The sequence below is a fragment of the Piliocolobus tephrosceles genome, chromosome 12, assembly GCF_002776525.5.
Source record: "Piliocolobus tephrosceles isolate RC106 chromosome 12, ASM277652v3, whole genome shotgun sequence".
In the NCBI taxonomy this organism is placed as follows: Eukaryota; Metazoa; Chordata; class Mammalia; order Primates; family Cercopithecidae; genus Piliocolobus; species Piliocolobus tephrosceles.
The window spans coordinates 84,603,299-84,619,504 of NC_045445.1; the positions used below are offsets into that span (position 1 = coordinate 84,603,299).

Here is a 16,206-nt window from a genome sequence, read left to right on the forward strand (position 1 = left end):
GCGTCTATTTGATTCTTCTCTCTTTTCTTCTTTATTAGTCTTGCTAGCCGTCTGTCAATTTTGTTGATCTTTTCAAAAAACCAACTCCTGGATTCATTGATTTTTTGGAGGGTTTTTTGTCTCTATCTCCTTCAGTTCTTCTCTGATCTTAGTTATTTCTTGCCTTCTGCTAGCTTTTGAATGTGTTTGCTCTTGCCTCTCTAGTTCTTTTAATTGTGATTTTAGAGTGTCAATTTTAGATCTTTCCAGCTTTCTCTTGTGGGCATTTAGTGCTATAAATTTCCCACTGCACACTGCTTGAAATGTGTCCCAGAGATTATGGTATGTTGTATCTTTGTTCTCATTGGTTTCAAAGAACATCTTTATTTCTGCCTTCATTTCGTTATGTACCCAGTAGTCATTCAGGAGCAGCTTGTTCAGTTTCCATGTAGTTGAGCGGTTTTGATTGAGTTTCTTAGTCCTGAGTTCTAGTTTGATTGCACTGTGGTCTGAGAGACAGTTTGTTATAATTTCTGTTCTTGTACATTTGCTGGGGAGTACTTTACTTCCAATTATGTGGTCAACTTTGGAATAAGTGTGATGTGGTGCTGAGAAGAATGTATATTCTGTTGATTTGGGGTGGAGAGTTCTGTAGATGTCTATTATGTCTGCTTGCTGCAGAGATGAGTTCAATTCCTGGATATCCTTGTTAACTTTCTGTCTCGTTGATCTGTCTAATGTTGACAGTGGGGTGTTGAAGTCTCCCATGATTATTGTATGGGAGTCTAAGTCTCTTTGTAAGTCTCTAAGGACTTGCTTTATGAATCTGGGTGCTCCTGTATTGGGTGCATATATATTTAGGATAGTTAGCTCTTCCTGTTGAATTGATCCCTTTGCCGTTATGTAATGGCCTTCTTTGTCTCTTTTGCTCTTTGATGGTTTAAAGTCTGTTTTATCAGAGACTAGGATTGCAACCCCTGCTGTTTTTTGTTCTCCATTTGCTTGGTAGATCTTCCTCCATCCCTTTATTTTGAGCCTATGTATGTCTCTGCATGTGAGATGGGTCTCCTCAATACAGCAGACTGATGGGTCCTGACTCTTTATCCAGTTTGCCAGTCTGTGTCTTTTAATTGGAGCATTTAGTCCATTTCCATTTAAGGTTAATATTGTTATGTGTGAACTTGATCCTGCCATTATGATATTAACTGGTATTTTTGCTCGTTAGTTGATGCAGTTTCTTCCTAGCCTCGATGGTCTTTACATTTTGGCATGTTTTTGCAATGGCTGGTACTGGTTGTTCCTTTCCATGTTTAGTGCTTCCTTCAGGGTCTCTTGTAAGGCAGGCCTGGTGGTGACACAATCTCTAAGCATTTGCTTATCTGTAAAGGATTTTATTTCTCCTTCACTTATGAAACTTAGTTTGGCTGGATATGAAATTCTGGGTTGAAAATTCTTTTCTTTAAGAACGTTGAATATTGGCCCCCACTCTCTTCTGGCTTGTAGAGTTTCTGCCGAGAGATCTGCTGTTAGTCTGATGGGCTTCCGTTTGTGGGTAACCCGACCTTTCTCTCTGGCTGTCCTTAAGATTTTTTCCTTCATTTCAACTTTGGTGAATCTGGCAATTATGTGTCTTGGAGTTGCTCTTCTCGAGGAGTATCTTTGTGGCGTTCTCTGTGTTTCCTGAATTTGAATGTTGGCCTGCCCTACTAGGTTGGGGAAGTTCTCCTGGATGATATACTGAAGAGTGTTTTCCAGGTTGGTTCCATTTTCCCCCTCACTTTCAGGCACCTCAATCAGTCGTAGATTTGGTCTTTTTACATAATCCCATACTTTTTGCAGGCTTTGTTCATTTCTTTTTCTTCTTTTTCTTTAGATTTCTCTTCTCGCTTCATTTCATTCATTTGATCCTCAATCGCTGATACTCTTTCTTCCAGTTGTTCAAGTCGGTTACTGAAGCTTGTGCATTTGTCACGTATTTCTCTTGTCATGGTTTTCATCTCTGTCAGTTCGTTTATGGCCTTCTCTGCATTAATTATTCTAGTTATCAATTCTTCTACTCTTTTTTCAAGATTTTCAGTTTCTTTGCACTGGGTACGTAATTCCTCCTATAGCTCTGAGAATTTTGATGGACTGAATCCTTCTTCTCTCATCTCGTGAAAATCATCAAAGTCTTTGATCCGTTGCTGGCGATGAACTGTGTTCCTTTGGAGGGGGAGATGCGCTCTTAGTTTTTGAATTTCCAGCTTTTCTGCCCTGCTTTTTCTCATCTTTGTGGTTTTATCTGCTTCTGGTCTTTGATGATGGTGACATACTGATGGGGTTTTTGTGTGGGTATTCTTCCTGTTTGTTAGTTTTCCTTCTAATAGTCAGGACCCTCAGTTGTAGGTCTGTTGGAGATTGCTTGAGGTCCACTCCAGACCCTGTTTGTCTGGGTATCAGCAGCAGAGGCTGCAGAAGACAAAATATTGCTGAACAGTGAGTGTGCCTGTCTGATTCTTGCTTTGGAAGCCTCCTCTCATGGGTGTACTCCACCGTGTGAGGTGTGGGGTCTCGGTCTGCCCCTAGTGGGGGATGTCTCCCAGTTAGGCTACTCAGGGGTCAGGGACCCATTTGAGCAGGCAGTCTGTCCTTTCTCAGATCTTAGCCTCCATGTTGGGAGATCCACTGCTCTCTTGAAAGCTGTCAGATAGAGTCGTTTGCATCTGGAGAGGTTTCTGCTGCTTTTGTTGTTGTTGTTGTTGTTTAGCTGTGCCCTGTCCCAGAGCTGGAGTCTACAGAGGCAGGCAGGCCTCCTTGAACTGCTTTGAGCTCCACCCAGTTCGAGCTTCCCAGCAGCTTTGTTTACCTACTTAAGCCTCAGCAATGGCAGGCGCCCCTCCCCCAGCATCGCTGCTGCCTTGCCCTTAGATCGCAGACTGCTGTGCTAGCAGTGAGGGAGGCTCCGTGGGCATGGGACCCTCCTGGCCAGGTGTGGGATATAATCTCCTGGTGTGCCCTTTTGCTAAGACCCTTGGTAAAGCGCAGTATTGGGGTGGAAGTTACCCGATTTTCCAGGTGTTGTGTGTCTCAGTTCCCTTGGCTAGGAAAAGGGATTCCCTTCTCCCTTGCACTTCCCAGGTGAGGTGATGCCTCGCCCTCCTTCAGCTCTCGCTTGTCGGGCTGCAGCAGCTGACCAGCACCGATTGTCTGGCACTCCCTAGTGAGATGAATCCAGTACCTCAGTTGAAAATGCAGAAATCACCTTTCTTCTGCGTCGCTCGCGCTGGGAGCTGTAGACTGGAGCTGTTCCTATTCGGCCATCTTTCTCCGCCCCCCCTTTTTTGGTATTATTAGTAGAGATGGGGTTTCACCATATTGGCTAGGCTGGTCTCAAACTCCTGACTTCAGGTGATCTGCCCACTTCGGCCTCCCAAATTGCTGGCATTACAGGAGTGAGCCACCGTGCCTGGCCAAAAGCACATTTCTTATATGTCACAGGTCACTCAGCTCTGTCCTAGCTTCCTGCCCAGCAACAGATTGCTTGTAGCAATAAACCATGGGTGAGTTTTTTTTTCTTTTATATGTGGACCCCTGCTGTGCCTCTTCTACTACCTGGCACATTGCAAGTGCTCAGTGATTTTGAATTTGCCATGAGACAACACAAGCCATTTACATTGATTTTCCAGCATGGTGCTAAGAGAATGGTAGAGTGTCAGCATTAGTCTGTGACAAAGGAACATTGTTAGTGCTACTTTAGATGCTGTGTTTTTTCCAGTTGTGCTGAGCAGCAGAGAACTTAATTAAATGTAATATTCGATAAGAGTAAAGGCTGAGTCCTTCATCTTCCACAAATCTTTACAACCCTTGCTTTCTAGTTAAACTTTCCAGGATTTTTTGTCTCTTTTTAATAACAGCTTTTTGGAGTGAAGTGCTTAAATAATACCAACTAATTCATTAAAAAGAGACAATCCCAGGTTCCTATTTCTTTGGAAATGTTTTTCTTATTATTAGCTGTCTAAGTGCATTGTAGATTAACCTTTTCATGACATATATTTACTTCACTTTTGTGTTACATCTTCTTCCTTTGTAAGAAAATTTGAATGAGTGGTTAATGTATGTGAAAAATATTGGAGAGAAGAAAAGATATCTACCGCATGGGCCCTTTTAAGGTATCATTCTTTGAGGAGTAGCTTCCATAGCTTTCAGCTGTAAAAATAGGGACTGCCATTTCTGCAAGCAGAATGGTTTGGGGTTATATTTCCGGAAGTTGAAACTGCTGAGACCGATGCAAAGCTAATTCTCTGTTGCTGTTTTTTTCCTTCCCAGGAACTGGAGGGGTTGACTACCTGAAAGCTGACACTATCTCCTTCATTCTCCTTTCTAAGCAGACAGAGTTACCACTACAGACATTTAATCTTTGCTCTTCTCTCCCACCTTTAGGAGCGGAAAAAGAAATTTGAAAAGGATGGTGAGAGGTTTTATTCTTTACTGGATCGGCACTTACACCTGTCTTCAAAAAAGAAAGAATCTCAGTTACAAGAGGTATGTTCACAAAGCCTGCCCCTGCCTTCCATTGCTAGCTATGCCTTAGAAACAGTGTGAATTTTGTACTGCAATGCTTTTCCCATACCTTGTCTCAGCAGGGAACCTCTTGTGATAGTAGCACTTGTAGTCAAAACTGTGGCCTGAGACTCAGAAGCCCTGAGTACTAAGCCAGCTCTTCCACTAACTCAGGATGTGACCTTGGATAGGATACTTCTCTCTTTGCCTCATTCCATTATCTGTAAGAAGAGGAGTCAAGAGTCCCTTTTAATTGCAAGTCCAAAATTCATGTGAGGATAAAGTTAAACTAGTGTTGTATTTGGTAGCGATCAGGAACAGATCTTCTACTTTTTTTCCCTGAGATATTCCGTAACTTTTTTTTTTTTTTTTTTTGGTGGGGGATTAGGGAGTGTCCTGTTTTGGGACTACTGGTTACCTGGGACTTGCAGTGGCTTCAGTAAAAATAAGCTGCCATTCAGTGAGACCCTACCACATGCCAGGAACTCAGGAACCGTACAGGATGCAACATGACTACAGAAACAATAAGACATGATTCCTGCCCTTCTGCATCTTATTATTGGGCTACTAAATAAGAAAACACATTACTCTTATACTAATAGAATTTTTTACACACTTTAATGTGTATATGGTGCTTTTGTTGGAGGTATGAAATGAGAATAGAAGACTTATGTTTGGATGTGGGGGATTTCCTTTGTGGAAGAATGTTGCCCTTCTAATTTGATGTGGTCATTAAAAAATAGATAAAGTGTTTGACAGGTGAAAATGGAGAAATGGACCTTTCAAACAGAGACCAATGGCCCGAAGGATGGAAGGAACATAAGTAGAATTCTATTTTAGGAATCTTAAACTGGCTTAGGTTGTAGGGTGAATTAGATCAGGGAGAGACTATAAGCAGGATAACCAGTTTAGGAAACTATTGATCTAGGAAATGATCTAGGGGAAAATGTCAGAGCCATAAGAGAGGCACCACGGAAGGAAAAGAAAGAATATACGGACTGAGAATTTTTCTAATGGAAGAAGGGGTCTATATGTTCAATGAAAGATTCAGTAATAATGGAGATTTTAAAGATTCAAATATGAAAAGAGATATCTGATGGAATAATATCATAGGCAGGAACTGTCATCTTGTCCATGGTCACACAGATTGTGGCAGAGCTGGAGCTCACCTCCTGATAACTGGTTTCATAGATATCCATCACATCATCTGAGGTGCTTGAAGGTAATAGGTCAAGAGCCTCAGTGTGGCCGTGTGCAGTGGCTCATGCCTGTAATCCCAGCATTTTGGGAAGCCAAGGCAGGTGGATCACTTGAGGTCAGGAGTTTACAACCAGTCTGGCCAACATGGCAAAACCACAGCTCTACTAAAAATACAAAATTAGCTGGGCGTAGTGGTGCATGTCTGTAATCTCAATTACTTGGGAGGCTGAGGCAGGAGAATCTCTTGAACCCGGGAGGCAGAGGTTGTAGTGAGCCGAGATCATGCCATTGCACTCCAGCCTGGGTGACAAGAACGAAACTCTGTCTCAAAAAAAAAAAAAAAAAAAAACCTTAGTCGTGGATGGAGTTGGTATTGCAAAGGAGAAGGACTACTTTCCTTCCATAAACTAGAATTAAGTCTGGGATCTTCTATCATTTTCCTTTTGCCCACTTTTGTTTTTTTCCTTTTCTATCTATTCTGTGTCACGGTTTCTGTGCAGAAAACAGTCAACAGGCCCGAGACTGCTGTGCTTATAAAGACCTGTTTACAAAATTAGCCCTTGGATGGCATCTGGGAACTTCACTGTTAAACAGCTCCCAACATTGATTTAGAAGTTTCCCTTAATGGGTAAGAATGGCTGACTGTGCCAAGCCTGGCTGTGCAAACAATGTGGCTTATGTTGAACACCTTTTTCTTCTGGTAGTCTTGAATTTTGGTTGTGCTGGGCAGAGTGTGCCTGTGTAACTAACCCCCCAGTAAAATCCTAGGCTACTCATTCTCTTATGAGCTTCCCTGACTGACAACATTTTCTCTCTGTTGTTATAACTTGTTGAAGGAAGAATTAAATGTGTCTTGGGTGACACCACAATGAGAGATCTTTTGGAAGCTTGTACCTAGCTTCCTCTACATTTTGCCCCAGACACCTTTTCTCTTTGCTCATTCGGCTGTGTATGCTTTCACTGAAATAAATCTTAGCTGTAAGTACTACTATGGTGAGTCCTTTGAGTCCTGCTCAAAAAAGATTTATTAAAGAATTATTAAACTTGGGGTGGTCTTCTGGACCCTGGACACAATCCAAACTATTGGAGACTTTGCTAGGACAGCTTCTGGAGTGTTCTAGGTGTTTGGTGCTATAATGTAGCTGTCCTTTTATTACTTATTCAATAAAAAATGAGCAGGGGAACGTTGAGTTACTCACTTTCAAAAAAATTAGATTTCATCTTTAGAGAAATCTTTAATAAAGATTTCATCTTTAGGTTTACAGAAAATTAAATAGTAAGTACAGAGTTCTATATGCCCTTACTCCCTCACACAGTTTCTCATTTTCCCCTTTAGGATCATCTTGCATTCATGTGATACATCTGTTAGAATTGAGGAGCCAATGTATTAAACATTCTATGGGGTTTGACAAACATATGATAACATATATCCAGCGTTACCATATCGTACAGGACAGTTTCACTGCCTTACAAATCCCTGGACTTTATCCCTCCCTCCTTCTACCTCTACCACTGACACCACTGATCTTTTTATGGACTCCATACTTTTGCCTTTTCCAAAATGTCATATAGTTGGAATCATATGGTTTGTAACCTTTTTTGATTGGCTTCTTTCAGTTAGCAATATGCATTTAAGGTTTCTCCATATCTTTTCTTGACTTGATAACTCACTTCTTTTTAGGGCTGAATAATATGCCATTGTCTGGTTGTACCACAGTTAGTTTATCCATTTGCCTATTGAAGGACTTCTTGGTTTCTTCTGAATTTTGGCAATTATTAAAGCTGTGATAAATAATTGTGTGCAGGCTTTTAGGGATATACATTTTGATGTTTGAGTAAATACCAAAGAATACAACTGCTATCATATGGTAAGATTTTATCTAGTGTTGTAAGAACCTGCCAAACTCTCTTCCAAATTGGCTGTAGCAGTTTTTATTTGCACCAACAATGAATGATAGCTCCTGTTGCTCCACATCCTTGTCACTATTCTGTGTTGTACTATTAAAAGTAATGGCAGAAATCACAATTACTTTTGCCTCAACCTAATATGTACATGGAATATCTTTCCATTTATTTTGACCTTTGATTTTTTTCATTAGTGTTTTGTACTTCTGCTCTTAAAGATCTTGTCTTTTTGCACCTGGCTTCTTTGACTTAACAAATAACTTTCAGTTCCATTCATGTTGTTGCAAATGACGGGATCTCATTTTTTTTTCCTTCTTTTATTTCTGATGCTAGTTGTTTGTATATTTACGCTTTCTTACTTATTTAATGTGGCTAAAATATTAACAATTTTATTGATTTTTTTCAAAGAACCAGCTTTTTGGTTTTGTTGATTTCCTGTTGGTCATTTCATTGATATCATCTTCTTTTTATTTTTATTTTTTAATTATCCTTTAAGTTCTAGGGTGCATGTGCACAACATGCAGGTTTGTTACATATGTATACATGTGCCATGTTAGTGTGCTGCACCCATTAACTCATCATTTACATTAGGTATATCTCCTAACCCTATCCCACCCCCCTTCCCCCACCCTATGTCAGACTCCGGTGTGTGATGTTCCCCACCCTGTGTCCAAGTGTTCTCATTGTTCAATTCTCACCTATGACTGAGAACATGTGGTGTTTGGTTTTCGGTCCTTGTGATAGTTTGCTGAGAATGATGGTTTCCTACTTCATCCATGTCCCTACAAAGGACATGAACTCATCCTTTTTTCTGGCTGCATGGTAGTCCATGGTGTATATGTGCCACATTTTCTTAATCCAGTCTGTCACTGATGGACATTTGGGTTGATTCCAAGTCTTTGCTATTGTGAATAGTGCCACAATAAACATACGTGTGCATGTGTCTTTATACAGCATGATTTATAATCCTTTGGGTATATACCCAGTAATGGGATGGCTGGGTCATATGGTACTTCTAGTTCTAGATCCTTGAGGAATTGCCATACTCTTTTCCATAATGGTTGAACTAGTTTACAATCCCACCAACAGTGTAAAAGTGTTCCTATTTCTCCACATCCTCTCCAGCACCTGTTGTTTCCTGACTTTCTAATGACTGCCATTCTAACTGGTGTGAGATGGTATCTCATTGTGGTTTTGATTTGCATTTCTCTGATAGCCAGTGATGATGAGCATTTTTTCATTTGTCTGTTGGCTGCATAAATGTCTTCTTTTGAGAAGTGTCTGTTCATATCCTTTGCCCACTTTTTGATGGGGTCGTTTGATTTTTTTCTTGTAAATGTGTTAAGTTCTTTGTAGATTCTGGATATTAGCCCTTTGTCAGATGGGTAGATTGCAAAAATTTTCTCCCATTCTGTAGGTTGCCTTTCCACTCTGATGATAGTACCTTTTGCTGTGCAGAAGCTCTTTAGTTTAATTAGATCCCATTTGTCAATTTTGGCTTTTGTTGCCATTGCTTTTGGTGTTTTAGTCATGAAGTCCTTGCCCATGCCTATGTCCTGAGTTGTATTGTCTAGGTTTTCTTCTAGGGTTTTTATGGTTTTAAGTCTAACATTTAAGTCTTTAATCCATCTTGCATTAATTTTTGTATAAGGTGTAAGGAAGGGATCCAGTTTCAGCTTTCTCCATATGGCTAGCCAGTTTTCCCAGCACCATTTATTAAATAGGGAATCCTTTCCCCGTTTTTTTTTTTTTCTCAGGTTTGTCAAAGATCAGATGGCTGTAGATGTGTGGTATTATTTCTGAGGACTCTGTTCTGTTCCATTGGTCTATCTTTCTGTTTTGGTACCAGTACCACGCTGTTTTGGTTACTGTAACCTTGTAGTATAGTTTGAAGTCCGGTAGCGTGATGCCTCCAGGTTTGTTCTTTTCGCTTAGGATTGTCTTGGCAATGCAGGCTCTTTTTTGGCTCTGTATGAACTTTAAAGTAGTTTTTCCCAATTCTGTGAAGAAAGTCATTGGTAGCTTAATGGGGATGGCATTGAATCTATAAATGACCTTGGGCAGTATGGCCATTTTCATGATATTGATTCTTCCTATTCATGAGCATGGAATGTGTTATTCCATTTGTTTGTGTCCTCTTTTATTTTGTTGAGCAGTGGTTTGTAGTTCTGCTTGAAGAGGTCCTTCACATCCCTTGTAAGTTGGATTCCTAGGTATTTTATTCTGTTTGAAGCAATTGTGAATGGGAGTTCACTCATGAGTTGGCTCTCTGTTTGTCTGTTATTGGTGTATAGGAATGCTTGTGGTTTTTGCACATTGATTTTGTATCCTGAGACTTTGCTAAAGTTGCATATCAGCTTAAGGAGATTTTGGGCTGAGACAATGGGGTTTTCTAAATATACAATCATGTCATCTGCAAACAGGGACAATTTGACTTCCTCTTTTCCTAATTGATACCCTTTATTTCTTTCTCTTGCCTATTGCCCTAGCCAGAACTTCCAACACTATGTTGAATAGGAGTGGTGAGAGAGGGCATCCCTGTCTTGTGCCAGTTTTCAAAGGGAATTTTTCCAGTTTTTGCCCATTCAGTATGATATTGGCTGTGAGTTTGTCATAAATAGCTCTTATTATTTTGAAATATGTCCCATCAGTACCTAGTTTATTGAGCGTTTTTAGCATGAAGGGCTGTCGAATTTTTTCCAAGGCCTTTTCTGCATTTATTGAGATAATCATGTGGTTTTTGACTTTGGTTCTGTTTATATGCTGGATTATGTATATTGATTTGCGTATGTTGTACCAGCCTTGCAGTCCAGGGATGAAGCCAACTTGATTGTGGTGGATAAGCTTTTTGATGTGCTGCCGGATTTGGTTTGCCAGTATTTTATTGAGGATTTTTGCATCGATGTTCATCAGGAATATTGGTGTAAAATTCTCTTTTTTTGTTGTGTCTCTGCCAGGCTTTGCTATCAGGATGATGTTGACCTCATAAAATGAGTTAGGGAGGATTCCATCTTTTTCTATTGATTGGAATAGTTTCAGAAGGAATGGTACCAGCTCCTCCTTGTACCTCTGGTAGAATTCAGCTGTGAATCCATCTGGTCCTGGACTTTTTTTGGTTGGTAGGCTATTAGTTATTGCCTCAATTTCAGAGCCTGTTATTGGTCTATTTAGGGATTCAACTTCTTCCTGGTTTAGTCTTGGGAGGATGTACCTGTCCAGGAGTTTATTATTTCTTCTAGATTTTCTAGCTTATTTGCATAGAGGTGTTTATGGTATTCTCTGATGGTAGCTTGTATTTCTGTGAGATCAGTGGTGATATCCCCTTTATCATTTTTTATTGCGTCTATTTGATTCTTCTCTCTTTTCTTCTTTATTAGTCTTGCTAGTGGTCTATCAATTCTTTTTTCTTTCTTTCTTTTTTTTTTTTTTTGATGCGGCATCAGGTGGTTTTACTTCAGTGAATGAAAAATAATGGTCACAACTCAAAGGAATGGAAATTTAGTGTGAATATATGCACCTTACCAGACATGTTTGCTACTAATGTCATCTTAGCAATTCCATATTCCTCACAAAGTCAGTATAATTGTTGTAAAAATATTAACTGTGGTTCTGAATACCCAGTCACAGTTGACCTCAACAATGTATCTGATGTAGGAGACTGAATATCTGTGACAGGCAGAAGCATGTAATGGTCCTCAGTCCCAAGTGGAAGAGCTAATGGTAAAGTCATATCAGAAGACTTCACATCCATAGTGTCTGATAAAGGACTTTTTTTGTATGGAATCTTGTTCACTCAAAGTATGATCCTCTACACTGGTGTCTAGAGTTTTATCTGCACCAGAATGGACTTTTGTTTGGTGCTTCTTTAAATTTTTAATATCCGTGTAAGAATTTTCACATAATTCACAGATAAATGATCTCTCTCATGTATGGGACCAAAGTGTTTGTTGAGCTCTCCTGAGGAAATAAAATTTTTCCCACAAATACCACATATGTATGGTTTTTCACCTGTATGTTTTCGAGAATGAGTGATAAGAGAACTAGAGACAGCAAATACCTTCCCACAGGTATCACATACATAAGGCTTTTCTCCAGTATGCCTACGGACATGATAGTTCAGTGTGCTGGCTTGAGCAAATCTCTGTCCACACCTATCACAGACATATGGCTTCTCTCCACTGTGCTTCCTTGCATGAATCTTGAGATTGCTAGAAGTTGCAAACTGTAAGTTGCATACATCACATTTATAGGGTTTTTCTTTACCATGATGCATGCGACTGTGGAAGACTAGCTGACATTTCTGCACAAATCCTTTATCACACAATTCACATCGGTATGGCTTCTCACCTGTATGAGTTCTTACATGCATTTTCAGCTGGTTACATTGGGTAAATGCCTTTCCACATAAGTGGCAGACATAAGGTTTAACTCCTTTATGTATTCTCATGTGCCTTCTCAAGCTGCTGACTTCTGAAAATACTTTCCCTAATGTGTTACACATTGGCTTGGCCTTGGAATACCTCTGATCCAGCTCTTCCCCAGAGTTCTCTGCCTCATAAGGACTCTTGACACTGGCTATTTTAGACATAGAGTGTTCTTTCAGAACACAGTTTGGCTGTGATTTTCTCTGATCCAGCTCTTCCCCAGAGTTCTCTGCCTCATAAGGACTCTTGACACTGGCTATTTTAGACATAGAGTGTTCTTTCAGAACACAGTTTGGCTGTGATTTTCCACATTTCCGTTTCACTGTAACAGTCTGCACAATATATTGTGCTGGAAAAGTGTTTTCCACAACTGATATCAACTTGAGTTCTGAATTATCATTTGTGCAACTTGTTCTACTACAGGTGTGGACAGTTTATTTGCATCTAGGAATAATTCAACAGATGCATTCTCTAAGATGTCACTGGGATATTGCACTGTTTTATTCTGCCCTGTTTTTGGGGAGTTGAAAGACTTCTTCTTTTTTGTTTGAGGTGACATTTTTTGCTAATGTCCCTTGTTTAGGATTTGCCTGAACCGAGTCTGTAGATACTTCTGATTTCTCTCTATTATTATAATCTCGCAGAGTAAGAAGTCTGTTGATTAAAGTCTGTTGATTAAATTCAATGTTTCCAGTAATACTAGATATCTCTGTCAAGATTTAAAGTTCCTGTGTATATAAACTCCAACAGTTTCTGAAATCCATCAGCCTTCACCTGACTCTGATCAAGAAAGACATTGTTCTCAGAAGTGCTTCTGTAGATCGCACCAAAATACTCACTAAAGGAGGCCAGCACATTCCTGTGAGCTTTAAACTGGAATTCCCCAATCTCTATGGTGCAGTCACAAAGAAAACCTGCTTCCCGCTGTTTGTTCAGTCTCTCTAAAAGGTGCTCACAGTGGTGCGAATACTGCATTTTGATATCAGAATAGAATTTTACCCTTGATCGATAGCAACCCAAGTGGGGGAACACAGTTTCTTCACTCTGTCTCTGCCATCTTGGGAGGACGTCACCTCGGTCTATCAATTCTGTTGATCTTTTCAAAAAACCAACTCCTGGATTCATTGATTTTTTGAAGGGTTTTTGTGTGTCTCTATCTCCTTCAGTTCTGCTCTGATCTTAGTTATTTCTTGCCTTCTGCTAGCTTTTGAACGTGTTTGCTCTTGCTTCTCTAGTTCTTTTAATCGTGATAATAGGGTGTCAATTTTAGATCTTTCCTGCTTTCTCTTGTGGGGATTCAGTGCTATGAATTTCCCTCTACACACTGCTTTAAATGTGTCCCAGAGATTCTGGTATGTTGTATCTTTGTTCTCATTGGTTTCAAAGAACATCTTTATTTCTGCCTTCATTTCGTTATGTACCCAGTAGTCATTCAGGAGCAGGTTGTTCATTTTCCATGTAGCTGAGTGGTTTTAAGTGAGTTTCTTATCCCGAGTTCTAGTTTGATTGCACTGTGGTCTGAGAGACAGTTTGTTATAATTTCTGTTCTTTTCCATTTGCTGAAGAGTGCTTTCCTTCCAACTATGTGGTCAGTTTTGGAATAAGTGCGATGTGGTGCTGAGAAGAATGTGTATTCTGTTGATTTGGGATGGAGAGTTCTGTAGATGTCTATTAGGTCCACTTAGTGCAGAGTTGAGTTCAATTCCTGGATATCCTTGTTAACTTTCTGTCTCATTGATCTGTCTAATGTTGACAGTGGGGTGTTGAAGTCTCCCATTATTATTGTATGGAAGTCTAAGTCTCTTTGTAGGTCTCTAAGGAATTCCTTTTTGAATGTGGGTGCTCCTGTATTGGGTGCATACATATTTAGGATAGTTAGCTCTTCTTGTTGAATTGATCCCTTTACCATTATGTTATGGCCTTCTTTGTCTCTTTTGATCTTTGATGGTTTAAAGTCTGTTTTATCAGAGACTAGGATTGCAACCCCTGCTTTTTTTTTGTTTTCCATTTGGTTGGTAAATCTTCCTCCATCCCTTTATTTTGAGCCTATGTGTGTCTCTGCATGTGAGATAGGTCTCCTGAATACAGCACACCGATGGGTCTTGACTCTTTATCCAATTTGCCAGTCTGTGTCCTCTAATTGGAGATTTTAGCCCATTTACATTTAAGGTTAATATTGTTATGTGTGAATTTGACCCTGTCGTTATGATGTTAGCTGGTTATTTTCCTCATTAGTTGATGCAATTTCTTCCTAGTATTGATGGTCTTTATGATTTGGCATGTTTTTGCAGTGCTGGTACCAGTTGTTTTTTTCCACATTTAGTGCTTCCTTCAGGAGCTCTTATAAGGCAGGCCTGATGGTGACAGAATCTCTCAGCATTTGCTTGTCTGTGAAAACTTTTATTTCTCCTTCACTTATGAAGCTTAGTTTGGCTGGATATGAAAATCTGGGTTGAAAATTCTTTTCTTTAAGAATGTTGAGAAGATGGCCGAATAGGAGCAGCTTCAGTCTCCATCTCCCAGCGCGAGCGACACAGAAGACCGGCGATTTCTGCATTTTCAACTGAGGTACTGGGGTCATCTCACTCGGGAGTGCCGGACAATCGGTGCTGGTCAGCTGCTGCAGCCCGACCAGCGAGAGCTGAAGCAGGGCGAGGCATCGCCTCACCTGGGAAGCGCGAGGGGGAAGGGAGTCCCTTTTCCTAGCCAGGGGAACTGAGACACACAACACCTGGAAAATCGGGTAACTCCCACCCCAATACTGCGCTGTAACACCGGCACACCGGAGATTGTATCCCACACCTGGCCGGGAGGGTCCCACGCCCACGGAGCCTCTCTCCTTGCTAACACAGCAGTCTGCGGCAATCTAACCGCAAGGCAGCAGCGAGGCTGGGGGAGGGGCGCCCGCCATCGCTGAGGCTTAAGTAGGTAACTAAAGCCGCTGGGAAGCTGGAACTGGGTGGAGCTCACAGCAGCTCAAGGAAACCTGCCTGTCTCTGTAGACTGCGCCTCTGGGGACAGGGCTCAGCTAAAGGAGTAGAAGCTGTGAAACGCGAACGACTCTGTCTGACAGCTTTGAAGAGAGCAGTGGATCTCCCAACACGGAGGTTGAGATCTGAGAAGGGGCAGTCTGCCTGCTGAAGTGGGTCACTGACCCCTGAGTAGCCTAACTGGGAGACATCCCCCACTAGGGGCAGTCTGACACCCCACACCTCACAGGGTGGAGTACACCCCTGAGAGGAAGCTTCCAAAGCAAGAATCAGACAGGTGCACTCGCTGTTCAGCAATATTCTATCTTCTGCAACCTCTGCTGCTGATACCCAGGCAAACAGGGTCTGGAGTGGACCTCAAGCAATCTCCAACAGACCTATAGCTGAGGGTCCTGACAGTCAGAAGGAAACCTATCAAACAGGAAGGACACCTATATCAAAACCCCATCAGTACGTCACCATCATCAAAGACCAGTAACAGATAAAACCACAAAGATGGGGAAAAAGCAGGGCAGAAAAGCTGGAAATTCAAAAAATAAGAGCGCATCTCCTCCTACAAAGGAGCACAGCCCATCGCCAGCAACGGATCAAAGCTGGTCAGAGAATGATTTTGATGAGATGAGAGAAGAAGGCTTCAGTCCATCAAACCTCTCAGAGCTAAAGGAGGAATTACGTACCCAGCGCAAAGAAACTAAAAATCTTGAAAAAAGAGTGGAAGAATTGACAGCTAGACTAATTAATGCAGAGAAGGTCATAAACGAAATGACAGAGATGAAAACCATGACACGAGAAATACGTGACAAATGCACAAGCTTCAGTAACCGACTCGATCAACTGGAAGAAAGAGTATCAGCGATGGAGGATCAAATGAATGAAATGAAGCGAGAAGAGAAACCAAAAGAAAAAAGAAGAAAAAGAAATGAACAAAGCCTGCAAGAAGTATGGGATTATGTCAAAAGACCAAATCTACGTCTGATTGGGGTGCCTGAAAGTGAGGGGGAAAATGGAACCAAATTGGAAAACACTCTACAGGATATCATCCAGGAGAACTTCCCCAACCTAGCAGGCCAGGCCAACATTCAAATTCAGGAAATACAGAGAACGCCACAAAGATACTCCTCCAGAAGAGCAACTCCAAGACACATAATTGCCAGATTCACCAAAGTTGA

General features: G+C 41.0%; 1 protein-coding gene and 1 pseudogene across 1 annotated transcript in view; one reads left to right on the forward strand and one right to left on the reverse strand.

The window, feature by feature from the left end:
• LOC111531180 (oligophrenin-1-like) overlaps nt 1-16,206 on the forward strand; it is a 255,919-nt gene that overhangs the window by 204,512 nt on the left and 35,201 nt on the right. The window contains exon 6 of the mRNA XM_026451950.1: nt 4,399-4,500. Within this exon, the coding sequence (XP_026307735.1) occupies nt 4,399-4,500 (102 nt within the window). The remainder of the gene's footprint in view (nt 1-4,398; nt 4,501-16,206) is intronic.
• Nucleotides 11,198-13,058, reverse strand: LOC111533416 (annotated as a pseudogene).